The sequence below is a fragment of the Bombina bombina genome, chromosome 3, assembly GCF_027579735.1.
Source record: "Bombina bombina isolate aBomBom1 chromosome 3, aBomBom1.pri, whole genome shotgun sequence".
NCBI lineage: Eukaryota > Metazoa > Chordata > Amphibia > Anura > Bombinatoridae > Bombina > Bombina bombina.
The window spans coordinates 760,592,565-760,614,587 of NC_069501.1; the positions used below are offsets into that span (position 1 = coordinate 760,592,565).

General features: G+C 41.7%; 1 protein-coding gene across 1 annotated transcript in view; it reads right to left on the reverse strand.

The window, feature by feature from the left end:
• The window catches only part of LOC128652506 (E3 SUMO-protein ligase RanBP2), a 715,575-nt gene that overhangs the window by 429,313 nt on the left and 264,239 nt on the right, over positions 1-22,023 (reverse strand). The window contains exon 16 of the mRNA XM_053705441.1: positions 10,618-10,712. Within this exon, the coding sequence (XP_053561416.1) occupies positions 10,618-10,712 (95 nt within the window). The remainder of the gene's footprint in view (positions 1-10,617; positions 10,713-22,023) is intronic.

A 22,023-nucleotide genomic window follows, 5' to 3' on the forward strand; every position in this document is an offset into this window, starting at 1 on the left:
AGATGACAAACTCCAGAAAGTAGTTGCAGATGGCCTAAGGTATTCCTACAAGAGGAATAGAACAATAGGCAATATTGTGGCACCCACTAAAATTAAAAAGACAGGACAACCCACCTCGTCATGGCTGAGCTGTAAGGGCACTTTTTGCTGCCACCACCGTACATGTGTGGCTTGCGAAAAGTTAGCCCCTGGTGACCAGTTCAACTCATTGATGACAGGTCAGAGTTTCAGTATAAACTCCTGCCTCAATTGTAGGTCTACATATGTGGTTTATGTCATTTCCTGTAGGGAATGTTCCCTCCAGTACGTAGGCCTCACGACGAGAGGCCAGAACCCGTATTAAGGAGCATCTTAGTGATATAAGGGCAGGTGTACTAACAGCACTGATACAACACTTTGCGGGTATACACCAGAAAAACATAAGCTCCCTTACCTGGACCATCATTGAGAGGGTGGCCCCATGTAGGGGAGGTGTTGACAGGGTCCGCAGGTTGGGGGAGAGGGAGGCATTCTGGATTTTTAAGCTCAGGACAAGAGTTCCAGAAGGCCTTAACTCAGAGTATGACTCATCAACTTTTGGTGAGGCCACACTCTCCCCCGTCCAGATCACCCTGTCTACACTATCCATTTTTACTCCTTAAGTTTAAGAGCTTAAAATTTAAGTATAGTTACTTTGGAAATTGGTTGCTCTATTCCAGTATGCCGACAGGGATATTTAACCCACTGTAAGCTAGGGTCTTTGCACAAAAGCCACCCATAGACCCTTTTAGTAAGGGAAGCTTACTAATGCACTAAGTAGCATTTATGTGTATTTATAAATATTTTGGCAACACTGGGATCTTTTCATATTTAATGGATAACTGTCAAACTGTTATTTTGTGTTAAGCTTTAATGTTTTGGGTCTTCTCACTACAGTTTAGACATTTATATAATTATCAGTTTATTTTATTTTTTTCATTTATATTATTATTATTGTATTTCAGCAAACATGAAGCGGTTCCCTTGCACTGTATAAGTTTCCAGCTGGGTCCGGAGTTCCCTCTATTCTTTCCCTCCTCCCACTCGACATGTCTTTATATGTTTTAAATGCTCTATACTTTTTGATTATTATCATACGTATTGTAGCCAGCTATGTAATCAACGGTATGAACTATTTGCATATTAATTAATTGTGTGTTGACATTTATCGATATTCCTTTGCTGTTCAAGGTTTCAATAGCTACTTAATCAAATACCCATTGGAGGATTTTTTGAGGGGAGTGTCCGTCTACCAATGGGAGGACTAGCTACCTGTTTTAAAGCCCACTTCACTATGTTTTAGTTAGGTAATGAGTAAGGCTGTAAGCTGAAACGCGTATACCTGTTAGTTTGTAGCGTGTCCTAATTGATTTTTTCTTATCAGTATTTACCCCGGGGTGCTTATCCCCTCTCACGTTTCATTTGTTGTTTCTGACAAACGTGTCATTGTTTTTCACTCTAAGCGCCAAGGCGCTGTAACTCGTTAATAAATATTCTTTGTGCAACGTACCGCTGCTAGTGCTCCTTTTTCACTGTTCATCTGTTCTCACTGGCCCTCAGTGTAGCACAGCAGCTAGGTATTGCACTATAGCCCTGACCGCATCACACACCCATCACCTGGGACGCCGACGGAAGGAGGAGTTACCCACCGCAGCCATTAGAGTTCACTCGGGATACCGCAGGAGCTGGATACAAGTTGAACAAGACGCTTCCGAGCACAGGAAGGAGAGCGGACATACTGCCGCAAGAGACTATCTTCTATATTCCAGCAGTGCACAGGTATGAGATATGAACTTATGGTCAATACTGCTATATTAGTTATCTAGGTTATTTCATAGATTTACTATAATATATGTGCATCAGCGGTGGAATACAAGCCTCGCCGGTCCAAGCTTGGGGTAGGGAAACCCCTCAGGACCAGGATATATCTATTTGTCAGCATTTACTCAAATACTGAATATATTTTGAATTGGGAGTTAGCTGGTCGACACACTGCTTTCAAATTGGTTGACATATTGAACCGTGGTTACTCTCCGCCAAACTTTTTTTCCCTTGTTTGCAATTCAGTATGTTGTCGGTGATTTGAAATTTCATCAACTTTATGAGAAGTTTAAAAAGACCTTTACATATATTAGAAGGCGGGATGGCAGACAAAGCCTTCTGAATAGAATCAGCAATAAATTTTTATAAATTCACAGGTATATCTTGTACATTAGATGTTAAAAGAACAGCAACAGGCAATGTACTATTACTGATGGACACATTATCTGCATGTAAAAGTTTACCATGACAACTTATTACAAACCACAGCTGGAGATATAATCTCCATAAGATTACAACAAATGTACTTAGATTTGGTAGAACTGTTAACAGTCAGCAGGATTCCAACAGTGTTTTCTGAGACAGGATCAGATTGCAAATGAAAAGAGAAAAAACAACATATAAAGCAAAATTATCAATTTCCTTATATGACAGTTTCAGGAATTGGGAAAAAATGCAACAGCATAGCCCTCTGATAGAGAAAAAAGGCAACAGGCATATAGGAATGGGGTTTAAATTAGGAAAATATTTGGCGCCAAGAATGACGCACAAACAGACCGTGAAAATTTTTTGGCGCTAACAACATCCGCGTAATTGAAGATGCAACCTTGTGAAAGGGGACTCGGCATTGACAAAGACGCCAGAAATTACGAATTTGTGTCATTGAACGTAACTTCGAGCCAAAAAAAATCTCATGCCAAAAATGACGCAATATAGTTTGGCATTTTGAGCCCTCGCGAGCCTAATTCTGCCCGCTAATTTAAAAAGACATTCAATTGCAAAAAAGACTATACCCCAGGTAAGAAATACATTTTCCTAAAAAATGCATTTCCCAGATATGAAACTGACAGTCTGCAAAAACAGAATTTATGCTTACCTGATAAATTACTTTCTCCAACGGTGTGTCCGGTCCACGGCGTCATCCTTACTTGTGGGGATATTCTCTTCCCCAACAGGAAATGGCAAAGAGCCCAGCAAAGCTGGTCACATGATCCCTCCTAGGCTCCGCCTACCCCAGTCATTCGACCGACGTTAAGGAGGAATATTTGCATAGGAGAAACCATATGGTACCGTGGTGACTGTAGTTAAAGAAAATAAATTATCAGACCTGATTAAAAAACCAGGGCGGGCCGTGGACCGGACACACCGTTGGAGAAAGTAATTTATCAGGTAAACATAAATTCTGTTTTCTCCAACATAGGTGTGTCCGGTCCACGGCGTCATCCTTACTTGTGGGAACCAATACCAAAGCTTTAGGACACGGATGAAGGGAGGGAGCAAATCAGGTCACCTAAATGGAAGGCACCACGGCTTGCAAAACCTTTCTCCCAAAAATAGCCTCAGAAGAAGCAAAAGTATCAAACTTGTAAAATTTGGTAAAAGTGTGCAGTGAAGACCAAGTCGCTGCCCTACATATCTGATCAACAGAAGCCTCGTTCTTGAAGGCCCATGTGGAAGCCACAGCCCTAGTGGAATGAGCTGTGATTCTTTCGGGAGGCTGCCGTCCGGCAGTCTCGTAAGCCAATCTGATGATGCTTTTAATCCAAAAAGAGAGAGAGGTAGAAGTTGCTTTTTGACCTCTCCTTTTACCGGAATAAACAACAAACAAGGAAGATGTTTGTCTAAAATCCTTTGTAGCATCTAAATAGAATTTTAGAGCGCGAACAACATCCAAATTGAGCAACAAACGTTCCTTCTTTGAAACTGGTTTCGGACACAGAGAAGGTACGATAATCTCCTGGTTAATGTTTTTGTTAGAAACAACTTTTGGAAGAAAACCAGGTTTAGTACGTAAAACCACCTTATCTGCATGGAACACCAGATAAGGAGGAGAACACTGCAGAGCAGATAATTCTGAAACTCTTCTGGCAGAAGAAATTGCAACTAAAAACAAAACTTTCCAAGATAATAATTTAATATCAACGGAATGCAAGGGTTCAAACGGAACCCCCTGAAGAACTGAAAGAACTAAATTGAGACTCCAAGGAGGAGTCAAAGGTTTGTAAACAGGCTTAATTCTAACCAGAGCCTGAACAAAGGCTTGAACATCTGGCACAGCAGCCAGTTTTTTGTGAAGTAACACCGACAAGGCAGAAATCTGTCCCTTCAGGGAACTTGCAGATAATCCTTTTTCCAATCCTTCTTGAAGGAAGGATAGAATCCTAGGAATCTTAACCTTGTCCCAAGGGAATCCTTTAGATTCACACCAACAGATATATTTTTTCCAAATTTTGTGGTAAATCTTTCTAGTTACAGGCTTTCTGGCCTGAACAAGAGTATCGATAACAGAATCTGAGAACCCTCGCTTCGATAAAATCAAGCGTTCAATCTCCAAGCAGTCAGCTGGAGTGAAACCAGATTCGGATGTTCGAACGGACCCTGAACAAGAAGGTCTCGTCTCAAAGGTAGCTTCCAAGGTGGAGCCGATGACATATTCACCAGATCTGCATACCAAGTCCTGCGTGGCCACGCAGGAGCTATCAAGATCACCAACGCCCTCTCCTGATTGATCCTGGCTACCAGCCTGGGGATGAGAGGAAACGGCGGGAACACATAAGCTAGTTTGAAGGTCCAAGGTGCTACTAGTGCATCCACTAGAGCCGCCTTGGGATCCCTGGATCTGGACCCGTAGCAAGGAACTTTGAAGTTCTGACGAGAGGCCATCAGATCCATGTCTGGAATGCCCCACAGCTGAGTGACTTGGGCAAAGATTTCCGGATGGAGTTCCCACTCCCCCGGATGCAATGTCTGACGACTCAGAAAATCCGCTTCCCAATTTTCCACTCCTGGGATGTGGATAGCAGACAGGAGGCAGGAGTGAGACTCCGCCCATAGAATGATTTTGGTCACTTCTTCCATCGCTAGGGAACTCCTTGTTCCCACCTGATGGTTGATGTACGCAACAGTTGTCATGTTGTCTGATTGAAACCGTATGAACTTGGCCCTCGCTAGCTGAGGCCAAGCCTTGAGAGCATTGAATATCGCTCTCAGTTCCAGAATATTTATCGGTAGAAGAGATTCTTCCCGAGACCAAAGACCCTGAGCTTTCAGGGATCCCCAGACCGCGCCCCAGCCCATCAGACTGGCGTCGGTCGTGACAATGACCCACTCTGGTCTGCGGAATGTCATCCCTTGTGACAGGTTGTCCAGGGACAGCCACCAACGGAGTGAGTCTCTGGTCCTCTGATTTACTTGTATCTTCGGAGACAAGTCTGTATAGTCCCCATTCCACTGACTGAGCATGCACAGTTGTAATGGTCTTAGATGAATGCGCGCAAAAGGAACTATGTCCATTGCCGCTACCATCAACCCGATCACTTCCATGCACTGAGCTATGGAAGGAAGAGGAACGGAATGAAGTATCCGACAAGAGTCTAGAAGTTTTGTTTTTCTGGCCTCTGTTAGAAAAATCCTCATTTCTAAGGAGTCTATAATTGTTCCCAAGAAGGGAACCCTTGTTGACGGGGATAGAGAACTCTTTTCCACGTTCACTTTCCATCCGTGAGATCTGAGAAAGGCCAGGACGATGTCCGTGTGAGCCTTTGCTTGAGGAAGGGACGACGCTTGAATCAGAATGTCGTCCAAGTAAGGTACTACAGCAATGCCCCTTGGTCTTAGCACAGCTAGAAGGGACCCTAGTACCTTTGTGAAAATCCTTGGAGCAGTGGCTAATCCGAAAGGAAGCGCCACGAACTGGTAATGTTTGTCCAGGAATGCGAACCTTAGGAACCGATGATGTTCCCTGTGGATAGGAATATGTAGATACGCATCCTTTAAATCCACCGTGGTCATGAATTGACCTTCCTGGATGGAAGGAAGAATAGTTCGAATGGTTTCCATCTTGAACGATGGAACCTTGAGAAACTTGTTTAAGATCTTGAGATCTAAGATTGGTCTGAACGTTCCCTCTTTTTTGGGAACTATGAACAGATTGGAGTAGAACCCCATCCCTTGTTCTCTTAATGGAACAGGATGAATCACTCCCATTTTTAACAGGTCTTCTACACAATGTAAGAATGCCTGTCTTTTTATGTGGTCTGAAGACAACTGAGACCTGTGGAACCTCCCCCTTGGGGGAAGTCCCTTGAATTCCAGAAGATAACCTTGGGAGACTATTTCTAGCGCCCAAGGATCCAGAACATCTCTTGCCCAAGCCTGAGCGAAGAGAGAGTCTGCCCCCCACCAGATCCGGTCCCGGATCGGGGGCCAACATTTCATGCAGTTTTGGTAGCAGTGGCAGGTTTCTTGGCCTGCTTTCCCTTGTTCCAGCCTTGCATTGGTCTCCAAGCTGGCTTGGCTTGAGAAGTATTACCCTCTTGCTTAGAGGACGTAGCACCTTGGGCTGGTCCGTTTCTACGAAAGGGACGAAAATTAGGTTTATTTTTTGCCTTGAAAGGCCGATCCTGAGGAAGGGCGTGGCCCTTACCCCCAGTGATATCAGAGATAATCTCTTTCAAGTCAGGGCCAAACAGCGTTTTCCCCTTGAAAGGAATGTTAAGTAGCTTGTTCTTGGAAGACGCATCAGCCGACCAAGATTTCAACCAAAGCGCTCTGCGCGCCACAATAGCAAACCCAGAATTCTTAGCCGCTAACCTAGCCAATTGCAAAGTGGCGTCTAGGGTGAAAGAATTAGCCAATTTGAGAGCATTGATTCTGTCCATAATCTCCTCATAAGGAGGAGAATCACTATCGACCGCCTTTATCAGCTCATCGAACCAGAAACATGCGGCTGTAGCGACAGGGACAATGCATGAAATTGGTTGTAGAAGGTAACCCTGCTGAACAAACATCTTTTTAAGCAAACCTTCTAATTTTTTATCCATAGGATCTTTGAAAGCACAACTATCCTCTATGGGTATAGTGGTGCGTTTGTTTAAAGTGGAAACCGCTCCCTCGACCTTGGGGACTGTCTGCCATAAGTCCTTTCTGGGGTCGACCATAGGAAACAATTTTTTAAATATGGGGGGAGGGACGAAAGGAATACCGGGCCTTTCCCATTCTTTATTAACAATGTCCGCCACCCGCTTGGGTATAGGAAAAGCTTCTGGGAGCCCCGGCACCTCTAGGAACTTGTCCATTTTACATAGTTTCTCTGGGATGACCAACTTGTCACAATCATCCAGAGTGGATAATACCTCCTTAAGCAGAATGCGGAGATGTTCCAACTTAAATTTAAATGCAATCACATCAGGTTCAGCCTGTTGAGAAATGTTCCCTGAATCAGTAATTTCTCCCTCAGACAAAACCTCCCTGGCCCCATCAGACTGGGTTAGGGGCCCTTCAGAGATATTAATATCAGCGTCGTCATGCTCTTCAGTATCTAAAACAGAGCAGCCGCGCTTACGCTGACAAGTGTTCATTTTGGCTAAAATGTTTTTGACAGAATTATCCATTACAGCCGTTAATTGTTGCATAGTAAGGAGTATTGGCGCGCTAGATGTACTAGGGGCCTCCTGAGTGGGCAAGACTCGTGTAGACGAAGGAGGGAATGATGCAGTACCATGCTTACTCCCCTCACTTGAGGAATCATCTTGGGCATCATTGTCATTATCACATAAATCACATTTATTTAAATGAATAGGAATTCTGGCTTCCCCACATTCAGAACACAGTCTATCTGGTAGTTCAGACATGTTAAACAGGCATAAACTTGATAACAAAGTACAAAAACGTTTTAAAATAAAACCGTTACTGTCACTTTAAATTTTAAACTGAACACACTTTATTACTGCAATTGCGAAAAAACATGAAGGAATTGTTCAAAATTCACCAAATTTTCACCACAGTGTCTTAAAGCCTTAAAAGTATTGCACACCAAATTTGGAAGCTTTAACCCTTAAAATAACGGAACCGGAGCCGTTTTAAACTTTAACCCCTTTACAGTCCCTGGTATCTGCTTTGCTGAGACCCAACCAAGCCCAAAGGGGAATACGATACCAAATGACGCCTTCAGAAAGTCTTTTCTAAGTATCAGAGCTCATCTCACATGCGACTGCATGCCATGCCTCTCAAAAACAAGTGCGCCACACCGGCGCGAAAATGAGGCTCTGCTTATGCTTTGGGAAAGCCCCTAAGGAATAAGGTGTCTAATACAGTGCCTGCCGATATTATTATATCAAAATACCCAGATAAAATGATTCCTCAAGGCTAAATATGTGTTAATAATGAATCGATTTAGCCCAGAAAAAGTCTACAGTCTTAATAAGCCCTTGTGAAGCCCTTATTTACGATCGTAATAAACATGGCTTACCGGATCCCATAGGGAAAATGACAGCTTCCAGCATTACATCGTCTTGTTAGAATGTGTCATACCTCAAGCAGCAAGAGACTGCACACTGTTCCCCCAACTGAAGTTAATTGCTCTCAACAGTCCTGTGTGGAACAGCCATGGATTTTAGTTACGGTTGCTAAAATCATTTTCCTCATACAAACAGAAATCTTCATCTCTTTTCTGTTTCTGAGTAAATAGTACATACCAGCACTATTTCAAAATAACAAACTCTTGATTGAATAATAAAAACTACAGTTAAACACTAAAAAACTCTAAGCCATCTCCGTGGAGATGTTGCCTGTACAACGGCAAAGAGAATGACTGGGGTAGGCGGAGCCTAGGAGGGATCATGTGACCAGCTTTGCTGGGCTCTTTGCCATTTCCTGTTGGGGAAGAGAATATCCCCACAAGTAAGGATGACGCCGTGGACCGGACACACCTATGTTGGAGAAAGGAAATATACTGAAACCTGAATAATGGCAAATATAAGTACAATACATATATTTAGAACTTTATATAAATACATGCATAAAGTGCCAAACCATAGCTTAGAGTGTCTTAAGTAAATGAAAACATACTTACCAAAAGACACCCATCCTCATATAGCAGATAACCATTTCAGTACTGGTTTGGCTATCAGTAGAGGTAATGGAATATGAGAGTATATCGTCGATTTGAAAAGGGAGGTAGCAGATGAATCTCTACGACCGATAACAGAGAACCTATAAAATAGATCCCCCGTGAGGAAAACCATTGCATTCAATAGGTGATACTCCCTTCACATCCCTCTGACATTCACTGTACTTCTGAGAGGAATCGGGCTTCAAAAATGCTGAGAAGCGCATATCAACGTAGAAATCTTAGCACAAACTTACTTCACCAACTCCATAGGAGGCAAAGTTTGTAAAACTGAATTGTGGGTCTGTTGAGGGGTGTATTTATAGGCATTTTGAGGTTTGAGAAACTTTGCCCCTCCTGGTAGGATTGTATATCCCATCTGTCACTAGCTCAATTACATGAAAGAAGAGAAACTGCACCACAAGTCTAAAGCGTACGTTTCTAAGCGTTCTGATAGAAAAAAAAAAAAAACCCTACAATGAAAAGTCTGTCTGATCTATAGTTAGAGCTGTATATACTAAGCTCTGAAGCAGGAAGCAATAAAATGCCGCTGTATTATCCAGCCAGTCTCAGATGCCTCAATCTTAAGGGCCACACAGTAACCCATTCTGCTCCAGAATAAAGTTTACACATTGATAAAGTGCCTGCATTAAAGGACCAATCAACACATTAGACTTGCATAATCAACAAATGCAAGATAACAACACAATGTAATAGCACTTAGTCTGAATTTAAAATGAGTAGTAGATTTTTTTAGAACAAATTTCAGTTATGTATATTTCCACTCCCCTTGTACCATGTGATAGCAATCAGCCAATCACAAATGCATATACGTATAGTCTGAATTCTTGCACATGCTCAGAAGGATCTGGTGACTGAAAAAATTGTAAATATAAAAGACTGTGCACATTTTTTTTAATGGAAGTAAATTGGAAAGTTGTTTAAAATTACAAGCTGTATCTGAATCATGAAAATTTAATTTAACCTGAGTGTCCCTTTAAATACTGCCCAAAGTTAAATTGCTATCTAAAGGAATATATAGTCCCATCTAGGGATCCACTGAGGATTAACCTCTAAAGTGCTACCCTTTAGTACCTAGAAGGGAAGAGCACTTACCTGTGGATCCAGCTGCAGGACAGGAACAGCTTCTTAGGTGTGACCGATTCACCCACATCTGTCAGGGACCTGTAGACATAGAAAAAACAGAGTAACCAACTCTCGTTTTCTTTACAAGGGGTAGCCTAAATGTTAGAAATAAAGCAAGGACCACCTCGCCGCCTTCTAACTGCTAAATGCCACCACTACTCTTACTAAAGAGATTGACCTGGACACAGCAATCCTTGCTTGCAGGAAAAAGTACCCATTAAAGGATTAAAATTCTTCAGACACCTTCTTTGCCATCCTCCTGTGATCAAGGCAAAGAGAATGACTAGTGGTTATGGGTAAGGGAACTGACACTTAACAGCTCTGCTGGGGGGCTCTTTGCCGCCTCCTCTGGCCAGGAGTGAATATACCACTAGTAATTGGAATGAATTGTGTTCTCTCCATGCCATTGGAAAGAAATGTAAATTACATACCACTAAAGAGTGCGGAATCTACTGGCGCTCTACAAATAACCGATAACAATAATCCCTGTTTTATGCCCATTTTAATCATCATTAAGAAAATACCTTGGTTGGCGTAATACTAGCCGCTGGCCTAAGAAGATGCTGGGAATTATATGCTGGTGATTGACCATAATAAGCAGCAGGTCCTGATGTTGACACTGAAAATAAATAAATTACATTTTTAATCAACTACTCATAACAAATGAACAATGCAAAATAATACATTACACAATGTACTAAAGGGGTACAATTTTTAAGATAATGCGCCAATTAATATGACACCAATAGGGCTATACATTCTACAAATGGAATCTAAATAGTGTAACATACAATAAAATAAAGCACAGTAACAATTTCTGCATGATACACACATTCACAACCAATGGATATTACAAGGGTATATTCAACATAAATCAATGTGTTAACTACTACAATGCCCTCAAACAAAATCAAAACAGTTTTAATAAACCATTGGAAAAATTAGCTAAACCAAGCTCTGTTGCCTCTAAGTAACAAAAAAAAAATCATTCAGAAGAGATTAAAGGGGAAAAAAAAGAGAGCTTAATTTCCCTTATTAATGTGCTTCCATTGATACATTTTACCTGCTGGAGTATCTTAACATTGTTTACAATAGCTCCTTTGTCACTTGAAATAGCTACTTTTGGCTGTTGAAATCCAAGCTTATACTGAAAAACATGAATATTGTGGTATGCTCCACAGAAAAGCTATGTAAATAAGAGGCAGCAGAAAACAAAATTTATGCTTACCCAATAAATTATATTCTTTCTTGGCAGTGAGAGTCCACGAAATACACTCATAACGTATGGGAAAATACTTCATCTGGTTACCAGGACGAAGAAAGACACAAAGCATTAAATATCCCTCACACTTCACTTATCCTCACAATAGTTCAAGCCGAGAATAAGGAAAAGTAGAGAGATGACAAAAAGGGATACAGAGGTGCCATGAGATTGCCGCCACTACATTATTTTAGGGCGGGTTCGTGGACTCTTGCTGCCAAGAAAGAAAATAATTTATAAGGTAAGCAAAAATTATGTTTAATTTCTAATAGCAGTGAGAGTTCACAAAAACATAAATTATGCTTACCAGATAATTTCCTTTCCTTCTGTATGAGGAGGGTCCACAGCATCATTCATTATTTGTGGGAATACAGAACCTGGCCACCAGGAGGAGGCAAAGACACCTCAGCCAAAGGCTTAAATACCTCCCCCACTCCGCTCATCCCCCAGACACTCTGCCGAGGGAACAAGGAACAGTAGGAGAAATATCAGGGTATAAAAGGTACCAGAAGAATAACAAAAATTCAGGTCCGCCCAACGGAGAAAACAGGCTGGTGCCGTAGACTCCCCTCATACAGAAGGAAAGGAAATTATCTGGTAAGCATAATTTATGTTTTCCTTCTTAATATGAGGAGAGTCCACGGCTTCATTCATTCATTACTTGTGGAAACATATACCCAAGCTCTAGAGGACACTGAATGAAAAATGGGAGGGTAAAATTAGAGGCGGACCCTATTCTGAGGGCACCACAGCCTGCAAAACCTCTCTCCCAAAAGCTACTTCAGCCGAAGCAAAAACGTCAAATTTGTAAAATTTTGAAGAGGTATGTAAGGTGGACCAGGTAGCCGCCCTACAAATCTGCTCTATAGAGGCCTCATTCTTGAAGGCCCAATACGAAGCCACAGCTCTAGTTGAATGAGCCGTAAATTCCGCTTATTCATATGCCAAGCGAATAATGCTCCTCAACCAATAAGATAGGGAAGTGGAAGAAGCCTTCTGCCCTCTAGGCTTCCCAGAATAGACCACAAAGAAGGACAAAATCTGTCTTAATTCCTACGTAGCATGAAGATAGAATTTCAAAGCCCAAACCACATCCAAATTATGAAGTAATCGTTCCTTCGAAGGAGGAGGATTGGGACACAAGGAAGGAACCACAATCTCCTGCTTTATGTTGCGATCAGACACAACCCTAGGACGAAAACCCAACCCAGTACGAAGAACAGCCTTATAAGCATGAAAAAAACAGGTAAGGAGGCTCACATTGCAAGGCCGTCATCTCCGAGACTCTGTGTGCCGAAGCAATAGCCAGTAGAAAAAGGACCTTCCACGACAGTAATTTAATGTCAACCGAATGCATAGGCTCAAACAGAGCATTCTCAGAATGGAGGAGCAGGAGGTCTAAACACAGGCCTGATTCTAGACAGAGCCTGAACAAAAAAAGACTGTACATCAGGAAGCACAGCGAGCCTCTTGTTCAATAACACAGACAGAGCTGAAATCTGTTCCTTTAAGAAACTAGCGGCAAGTCCCTTCTCCAAACCATCTTGGAGAAAGGAAAGAATCCTGAACACCTTGACCTTATGCCCTTCACACCAGAATAAGTAGGTCCTCGACACCTTATGATAGATGCGACGGGTGACCAGCTTTCTAGCTTGAATGAGAGAATCAATCACTCTCTCAGAAAAACCTCTCTTGGCTAGAACTAAGCATTCAATCTCCACACAGCCTCAGAGAATCTAGATTCTGCTGTTCCAGCAGATTCCTGCGACAAGGTAACCTCCATGGAGGAGATGAAGATATCCCCACCAGCTCCACGAACCACATCCTTCGTGGCCACGATGGAGATATTAGAATAGCCGAAGCTTGCTTCTGCTTGATGCGGGCCACTACACGAAGGAGAAGTGGTAACGGTGGAAAAATGTAAACTAGGCTGAACCTCCACGGTTACTGCTAATGCATATATCAGCTCTGCCTGGGGATCCCTGGACCACGACGCGTATCTGGATAGCTTGGTATTGAGTCGGGACGCCATTAGATCTATCTCCGGTGTCCCCCATCTGTTGCAAATCTCTGCAAACACCTCGTGATGGAGAGACCATTTCCCCTGGATGAAACGATTGTCTGCTGAGAAAATTCGCTTCCCAGTTGTCCACACCCGGAATGTGGATCGCTGACAGTGAGCAGTTGTGGGCCTCCGCCCATTCCAGAATCCGAGATACTTCCCTCATCGCTAGGGAGTTCCTCGTTCCCCCCTGATGGTTGATATAAGCCACTGAGGTTATGTTGTCCGATTGGAATCTGATAAACTAGGACAAACCCAGAAGAGGCCAAGCCCTCAGAGCATAGAGGATCGGTCGAAGTTCCAAAATGTTGAATGGGAGGAGAGATTCCACTTGAGTCCACAGGCCCTGTGCCTTCCTGGCACCCCAAACAGCTCCCCATCCTGATAGACTTGCGTCCGTAGTCACAATCTTCCAGGATGGTCTCGAGAAGGGCGTCCCTTGGGACAGGTGATCTGGACAGAGCCACCAAGAGCGATTCTCTTGACCGGTTGTCCAGAGAAATCTGTTGAGACAAATCCGAGTGGTCGCTGTTCCACTGCCTCAGCATGCACAGCTGAAGAGGTCTGAGATGTAATCTGGCGAATGGGATGACATTTATGCTGGACACCATGAGTCCAATTACATCCATATACCGGGCCACAGTGGGCCTTAAGGAGGTCTGGAGGGCAAGACCATTAGAAGTAATTTTGCAACGTCTCTGGTCTGTAAGAAATATCCTCATGGATATGGGATCTATTATCGTACCCAGGAATTCCACCCTGGTACTGGGAACCAGAGAACTCTTTTCTATGTTTATCTTCCATCCATGAGATCACAGCGAGAAGAGCCCCCAGAACATTTGTAAAGACTCTTGGGGCAGTAGCTAGACCAAATGGAAGAACCACAAACTGGAAGTTCAGGTCCAGAAACGTGAATCTTAAGAACTTGAAGTGATCCTTGTGTATTGGCACATGAAGGTAAGCATCCTTCAAATCTATTGTAGTCATGAACTGTCCCTCTCAAACTAAGGGCAGAATGACCTTATCGTCTCCATCTTGAACGATGGGACCGACAGGAACTTGTTTATGCACTTTAGGTCCAGAATCGGGCGAAACGTACTCTCCTCCTTTTAGACCACAAAAAGGTTTGAGTAGTAGCCCAGACCTCTTTCTGCTAGAGGTACCGGCACAATTACTCCCAGGGAGGAGAGATCCCTCACGCACCCTGTTTTTCTGGTCTTGAAGACGGGTTTGATTAGAGGAATCTGCCCCTGGGTGGATGAGATTTGAAACATATCCTGTAACCTTGTCCGAGGATCTCCAGAACCCAAGGGTCTTGCACATCCCCAAGCCAAGCCTCCACAAAGAGAGATAGTCTGTTCCTAACATGATACAGCAACGGATCGGGGGCCACCCCTTCATGCCGATTTTATTTCAGTGGGCTTCTTGTTCTGCTTGAATTTATTCCAAGTTTGAGACGGTTTCCAAGTTCCCTTGGAGTGTTCAGGCTTCATGTGAAGCTGCTGGCCTTGGGATTTATTCGAACGAAAGGGACAAAAATTAGGACCCTGTCCTTCAGGTTTATTCTTCTTATCCTGCAGTAGAAAGGCACCTATGCCGCCAGAGACCATGGATATGATTGAGTCCAGACTTGGACCAAAAAGAATCTTCCCCTTAAATGGAAGGGAAAGTAATCTAGATTTTGAAGTCATGTCCGCAGACCAAGACTTCAGCCATAGTGCCCTACGGGCATTAACAAAAAAACCTGATGTCTTGGCAGTCAGGCAAATGATCTGCATATTGGCATCACAGATAAAAGAATTAGCTAACCTCAAGGCTTTAATTCTTTCCTGGATCTCCTCAAGGGGTCCAGCCACCACCGCTGCAGGTGGAAACAAATATCCCATGTGCTGAAACATCTTTCTTAAAAGAGTTTCAAGCTTATTATCCATAGGCTCCTTAAACAAACTATCCTCAAGCAGGATAGTAGTGCGCTTAGCAAGCATGGAGATAGCTCCATCCACCTTAGGGACGGAACCAGAAAACTCTAAAAAAAAAAAATCATAACCACCATAAAAAAGGGGGTGGGCCTCATTGACTCTTGCCAATATGAAAGAAATGAATTTATCAGGTAAGTTCTTACATAAATTATGTTTTCTTTCATGTAATTGGCAAGAGTCCATGAGCTAGTGACGTATGGGATAGCAATACCCAAGATGTGGAACTCCACTCAAGAGTCACTAGAGTGGGAGGGATTAAAATAAAAACAGCCATTTTCCGCTAGAAAAATAAATCCACAACCCAAAATATAAGTTAATTCCCATAAATGTAAATTAAAAAACTTAAATCAAAAGCAGAAAAATCAAACTGAAACCGCTGCCTGAAGAACTTTTCTATAAATAAATGCTTCCGAAGAAGCAAATACATCAAAATGGTAGAATTTAATAAATGTATGCAAATAAGACCAAGTAGCAGCTTTGCAAATCTGATCAACTGAAGCTTTATTCTTAAAAGCCCAGGAAGTGGAAACTGATCTAGTAGAATGAGCTGTAATTCTCTGAGGCGGGCTTGACCAGATTCCAAATAGGCTTGATGAATCAAAAGTTTTAACCACGAGTCCAAGGAAACTACAGTAGCCTTCTGACCTTTCCTGGAACCAGAAAAGATAACAAATAGACTAGAAGCCTTCCTGAAATCTTTAATAGTTTTAACATAATATTTCAAAGCTCACACCACATCCAAAGAATGTAAAGATCTCTCCAAACAATTCTTAGGATTAGCACACAAGGAATTTCTCTATTAATGTTGTTAGAATTTACAACCTTGGGTAAGAATTTAAATGAAGTCCGCAAAACTGCCTTATCCTGATGAAAAATCAGAAAAGGAGATTCACAAGAGAGAGTAGATAATTCAGAAACTCTTCTAGCAGAAGAGATGGCCAAAAGAAAACACTTTCCAAGAAAGTAGTTTAATGTCCAAAGAAAGCATAGGCTCAAACAGAGGAGCCTGTAAAGCCTTCAAAACTAAATTAAGACTCCAAGGAGGAGAGATTGATTTAATGACAGGCTTGATACGAACCAAAGCCTGTACAAAACAACGCTTATCAGGAAGTATAGCAATCTTTCTGTGAAATAAAATAGAAAGAGCAGAGATTTGTCCTTTCAATGAACTTGCAGACAAACCTTTATCCAAACCATCCTTAAAAAACTGTAAAATTCTAGGAATTCTAAAAGAATGCCAAGAGAATTTATGAGAAGAACGCCATGAAATGTAAGTCTTCCAAACTCAATAATAAATCTTTGTAGAAACAGATTTATGAGCCTGCAACATAGTATTAATCACGGAGTCAGAAAAACCTCTATGACTAAGCACTAAGCGTTCAATTTCCATACCTTCAAATTTAAAGATTTGAGATCCTGATGGAAAAACAGACCTTGAGATAGAAGGTATGGCCTTAATGGAAGTGGCCAAGGTTGGCAACTGGACATCCGAACAAGATCTGCATACCAAAACCTGTGAGGCCATGCTGGAGCCACCAGCAGCACATACGATTGCTTCATGATGATTTTGGATATCACTCTTGGAAAAAGAATTAGAGGAAGAAAAATATAAGCAGGTTGATAACACCAAGGAAGTGTCAATGCATCCACTGCTTCCGCCTGAGGATCCCTGGACCTGGACAGGTACCTGGGAAGTTTTTTGTTTAGATGAGATGCCATCAGATATATTTCTGGAAGCCCCCACATCTGAACAACTTGAGAAAACATCTGGGTGGAGAGACCATTCTCCTGGATGTAAAGTCTGATGACTGAGGTAATCCTCTTTCCAATTGTCTATACCTGGGATATGAACCGCAGAAATTAGACAGGAGCTGGATTACGCCTAAACATGTATTCAAGATACTTCTTTCATAGCTTGAGGACTGTGAGTCCCACCCTGATGAATAACATATGCCACAGTTGTGATATTGTCTGTCTGAAAACAAATGAACGGTTCTCTCTTCAACAGAGGCCAAAACTGAAGAGCCATGAGAATCGCACGGAGCTCCAAAATATTGATTGGTAATCTCGCCTCTTGAAATTTCCAAACCCCTTGTGCTGTCAGAGATCCCCAAACAGCTCCCCAACCTGAAAGACTCGCATCTGTTGTGATCAAAGTCCAGGTTGGACAAACGAAAGAGGCCCCTTGAATTATACAATGGTGATCTAACCACCAAGTCAGAGAAAGTCGAACATTGGGATTTAAGGATATTAATTGTGATATCCTTGTATAATCCCTGCACCATTGGTTCAGCATACAAAGCTGGAGAGGTCTCGTATGAAAACGAGCAAAGGGGATCGCATCCGATGCTGCAGTCATGAGACCTAAAACTTCCATGCACATAGCTACTGAAGGGAATGACTGGGACTGAAGGTTCCGACAGGCTGCAACGTCTCATGTCTGTCAGAGAGAAAGTCATGGACACTGAATCTATCTGGAAACCTAAAAAAGTTACCTTTATCTGAGGAATCAAAGAACTTTTTGGTAAATTGATCCTCCAACCATGTTTTCGAAGAAACAACACTAGTTGATTCCTGTGAGATTCTGCAGAATGTAAAGACTGAGCAAGTACCAAGATATAGTCCAAATAAGGAAACACCACAATACCCCGCTCTCTGATTACAGAGAGTAGGGCACCTAGAACCTTTGAAAAGATTCTTGGAGCTGTCGCTAGGCCAAAAGGAAGAGCAACAAATTGGTAATGCTTGTCTAGAAAAGAGAATCTCAGGAACGGATAGTGATCTGGATGAATCGGAATATGAAGATATGCATCCTGTAAGTCTATTGTGGACAGATAATGCCCTTGCTGAACAAAAGGCAGAATAGTCCTTATTTTGAAAGTTGGTACTCTTACATATCGATTCAAAATCTTTAGATCCAAAACTGGTCTGAATGATTTTTCTTTCTTTGGGACAATGAATAGATTTGAATAAAGCACCAGACCCTGTTCCTGAAACTGAACTGGCATGATTACCCCTGAAAACTCCAGGTCTGAAACACACTTCAGGAAAGCCTGAGTCTTTACTGGGTTCCCTGGAATGCATGAGAGAAAAAACATAATTTATGTAAGAACTTACCTGATAAATTCATTTCTTTCATATTAGCAAGAGTCCATGAGCTAGTGACGTATGGGATATACATTCCTACCAGGAGGGGCAAAGTTTCCCAAACCTCAAAATGCCTATAAATACACCCCTCACCACACCCACAATTCAGTTTAACGAATAGCCAAGAAGCGGGGTGATAAGAAAGGAGCGAAAGCATCAAAAATAAGGAATTGGAATAATTGTGCTTTATACAAAAAAATCATAACCACCACAAAAAAAGGGTGGGCCTCATGGACTCTTGCTAATATGAAAGAAATGAATTTATCAGGTAAGTTCTTACATAAATTATGTTTTCTTTCATGTAATTAGCAAGAGTCCATGAGCTAGTGACGTATGGGATAATGAATACCCAAGATGTGGAACTTCCACGCAAGAGTCACTAGAGAGGGAGGGATAAAATAAAGACAGCCAATTCCGCTGAAAAATAATAATAATCCACAACCCAAAACAAAAGTTTTTAATCTCAAAATAATGAAATTATAAGCAGAAGAATCAAACTGAAACAGCTGCCTGAAGTACTTTTCTACCAAAAACTGCTTCAGAAGAAGAAAACACATCAAAATGGTAGAATTTAGTAAAAGTATGCAAAGACGACCAAGTTGCTGCTTTGCAAATCTGATCAACAGAAGCTTCATTCCTAAACGCCCAGGAAGTAGAAACTGACCTAGTAGAATGAGCCGTAATTCTTTGAGGCGGGGAATTACCCGACTCTACATAAGCATGAAGAATCAAAGACTTTAACCAAGACGCCAAAGAAATGGCGGAGGCCTTCTGACCTTTTCTGGACCCAGAAAAGATAACAAATAGACTAGAAGTCTTTCTAAAATCCTTAGTAGCTTCAACATATTTCAAAGCTCTTACTACATCCAAAGAATGTAAAGATCTCTCCTTTGAATTCTTAGGATTAGGACATAATGAAGGAACAACAATCTCTCTACTAATGTTGTTAGAATTCACAACCTTAGATAAAAATTTAAATGAAGTTCGCAACACTGCCTTATCCTGATGAAAAATCAGAAAAGGAGATTCACAAGAAAGAGCAGATAACTCTGAAACTCTTCTAGAAGAAGAGATGGCCAAAAGGAACAGAAATTTCCAAGAAAGTAATTTAATGTCCAGAGAATGCATAGGTTCAAACGGAGAAGCTTGTAAAGCCCTCAGAACCAAATTAAGACTCCAAGGAGGAGAAATTGACTTAATGACAGGTTTGATACGAACCAAAGCCTGTACAAATACTGGTCTGAATGATTTTTCTTTCTTTGGGACAATGAATAGATTTGAATAAAGCACCAGACCCTGTTCCTGAAACTGAACTGGCATGATTACCCCTGAAAACTCCAGGTCTGAAACACACTTAAGGAAAGCCTGAGTCTTTACTGGGTTCCCTGGAATGCATGAGAGAAAAAACATAATTTATGTAAGAACTTACCTGATAAATTCATTTCTTTCATATTAGCAAGAGTCCATGAGCTAGTGACGTATGGGATATACATTCCTACCAGGAGGGGCAAAGTTTCCCAAACCTCAAAATGCCTATAAATACACCCCTCACCACACCCAAAATTCAGTTTAACGAATAGCCAAGAAGCGGGGTGATAAGAAAGGAGCGAAAGCATCAAAAATAAGGAATTGGAATAATTGTGCTTTATACAAAAAAATCATAACCACCACAAAAAAAGGGTGGGCCTCATGGACTCTTGCTAATATGAAAGAAATGAATTTATCAGGTAAGTTCTTACATAAATTATGTTTTCTTTCATGTAATTAGCAAGAGTCCATGAGCTAGTGACGTATGGGATAATGAATACCCAAGATGTGGAACTTCCACGCAAGAGTCACTAGAGAGGGAGGGATAAAATAAAGACAGCCAATTCCGCTGAAAAATAATAATAATCCACAACCCAAAACAAAAGTTTTTAATCTCAAAATAATGAAATTATAAGCAGAAGAATCAAACTGAAACAGCTGCCTGAAGTACTTTTCTACCAAAAACTGCTTCAGAAGAAGAAAACACATCAAAATGGTAGAATTTAGTAAAAGTATGCAAAGACGACCAAGTTGCTGCTTTGCAAATCTGATCAACAGAAGCTTCATTCCTAAACGCCCAGGAAGTAGAAACTGACCTAGTAGAATGAGCCGTAATTCTTTGAGGCGGGGAATTACCCGACTCTACATAAGCATGATGAATCAAAGACTTTAACCAAGACGCCAAAGAAATGGCGGAGGCCTTCTGACCTTTTCTGGACCCAGAAAAGATAACAAATAGACTAGAAGTCTTTCTAAAATCCTTAGTAGCTTCAACATATTTCAAAGCTCTTACTACATCCAAAGAATGTAAAGATCTCTCCTTTGAATTCTTAGGATTAGGACATAATGAAGGAACAACAATTTCTCTACTAATGTTGTTAGAATTCACAACCTTAGATAAAAATTTAAATGAAGTTCGCAACACTGCCTTATCCTGATGAAAAATCAGAAAAGGAGATTCACAAGAAAGAGCAGATAACTCTGAAACTCTTCTAGAAGAAGAGATGGCCAAAAGGAACAGAACTTTCCAAGAAAGTAATTTAATGTCCAGAGAATGCATAGGTTCAAACGGAGAAGCTTGTAAAGCCCTCAGAACCAAATTAAGACTCCAAGGAGGAGAAATTGACTTAATGACAGGTTTGATACGAACCAAAGCCTGTACAAAACAATGAATATCAGGAAGAATAGCAATCTTTCTGTGAAAAAGAACACAGCAGAGATTTGTCCTTTCAAGGAACTTGCAGACAAACCTTTATCCAAACCATCCTGAAGAAACTGTAAAATTCAAGGAATTCTGAACGAATGCCAGGAGAATTTAAGAGAAGAACACCAAGAAATGTAAGTCTTCCAGACTCGATAATAAATCTTCCTAGACACAGATTTACGAGCCTGTAACATAGTATTAATTATTGAGTCAGAGAAACCTCTATGACTTAGAATCAAGCGTTCAATTTCCATACCTACAAATTTAATGATTTGAGATCCTGATGGAAAAAAGGGCCTTGAGATAGAAGGTCTGGTCTTAACGGAAGAGTCCAAGGTTGGCAACTGGCCATCCGAATGAGATCCGCGTACCAAAACCTGAGAGGCCATGCTGGAGCCACCAGCAGCACAAACGAACGTTCCATTAGAATTTTGGAAATCACTTTTGGAAGAACTACTAGAGGCGGAAAGATATAGGTAGGATGATAATTCCAAGGAAGCGACAACGCATCCACTGCCTCCGCCTGAGGATCCCTGGATCTGGACAGATACCTGGGAAGTTTATTGTTTAGATGAGAGGCCATCAGATCTATTTCTGGAAGACCCCAGATTTGAACAATCTGAAGAAATACCTCTGGGTGAAGGGACCATTCGCCCGGATGTAACGTCTGGCGACTGAGAAAATCCGCTTCCCAATTGTCTACACCTGGGATGTGAACCGCAGAAATTAGACAGGAGCTGGATTCCGCCC